Source organism: Geospiza fortis, unplaced genomic scaffold (genome assembly GCF_000277835.1).
Source record: "Geospiza fortis unplaced genomic scaffold, GeoFor_1.0 scaffold370, whole genome shotgun sequence".
Lineage (NCBI taxonomy): Eukaryota > Metazoa > Chordata > Aves > Passeriformes > Thraupidae > Geospiza > Geospiza fortis.
The window spans coordinates 119,982-120,730 of record NW_005054741.1 but is presented as its reverse complement, the minus strand read 5'-3'; the positions used below and the strand labels follow the sequence as shown (position 1 = coordinate 120,730).

General features: G+C 70.5%; 1 protein-coding gene across 1 annotated transcript in view; it reads right to left on the bottom strand.

The window, feature by feature from the left end:
- Positions 1–82: 82 nt before the first annotated feature.
- LOC115949073 (collagen alpha-1(I) chain-like) overlaps positions 83–749 on the bottom strand; it is a 5,417-nt gene continuing 4,750 nt past the window's right edge. The window contains exon 5 of the mRNA XM_031065352.1: positions 83–714. Within this exon, the coding sequence (XP_030921212.1) occupies positions 83–714 (632 nt within the window). The remainder of the gene's footprint in view (positions 715–749) is intronic.

Here is a 749-nt window from a genome sequence, read left to right as displayed (position 1 = left end):
CCTCCCCTTGCGGGTGCCGCAGCAGCAGCTGTCGGTGTCACCCACAACAGTGGTGGCTGCTGTGTCCCCCTCCAGTCACCCCTCAGTCCCGCGGCACCCCCACCCCTCGTGGGACCCCCTGAGCCCCGGGGACATCATGCGCCCCTGTGGATCTCTGTGCCCCGGAGGGACCCCGTGCCCTGGGCAGAGCCTGTGCCCTGCTGGGACCATACATGGCACTGGGGCCTCGTGTCCCGATCTGCCTCCGTGCCCTGGGCAGCCCCTGTGCCCTGAGCGGACCCTCTGCCAAGGGGATGCCATGTGCCTTGAGGGGAGCCCGTGCCCCCCTGGGGCCGTACATGCCATGAGGACCTCGTGCCCCAATGCGACCCCGTGCCCTGGGGGGCCCCTGCACCGTGGGGGTACTGTGTGCTTTGGGAGGACCTGGCACGTCACTGGGACCCTGTGCTCTGTGGGGACTGTGTGCCCTGTGGAGACCCTGTGCCTTGGAGGGGCCCTGCACCCCAGTGCGACCCCGTCCTCCTGCAGAGCCTGGTTCCTGGGCAGGACCCCGTGTCCTGGGGGGACCCTGCACCTCGGAGGGACCCTGTGCCCTGTGTGCCCTGAGGACTGCCTGTGCCTCGGTTGAACCCTGCACTCTGGGGGGGCCCTGTCTCCCGGTAGGACCCTGTGGGCCGGCAGGCTGTTGCGGTGAGGCTGTTCCTGCTGCTTCGTCTGCCCGCACGGCCCCGTCCCGCACGGCCCCGTCC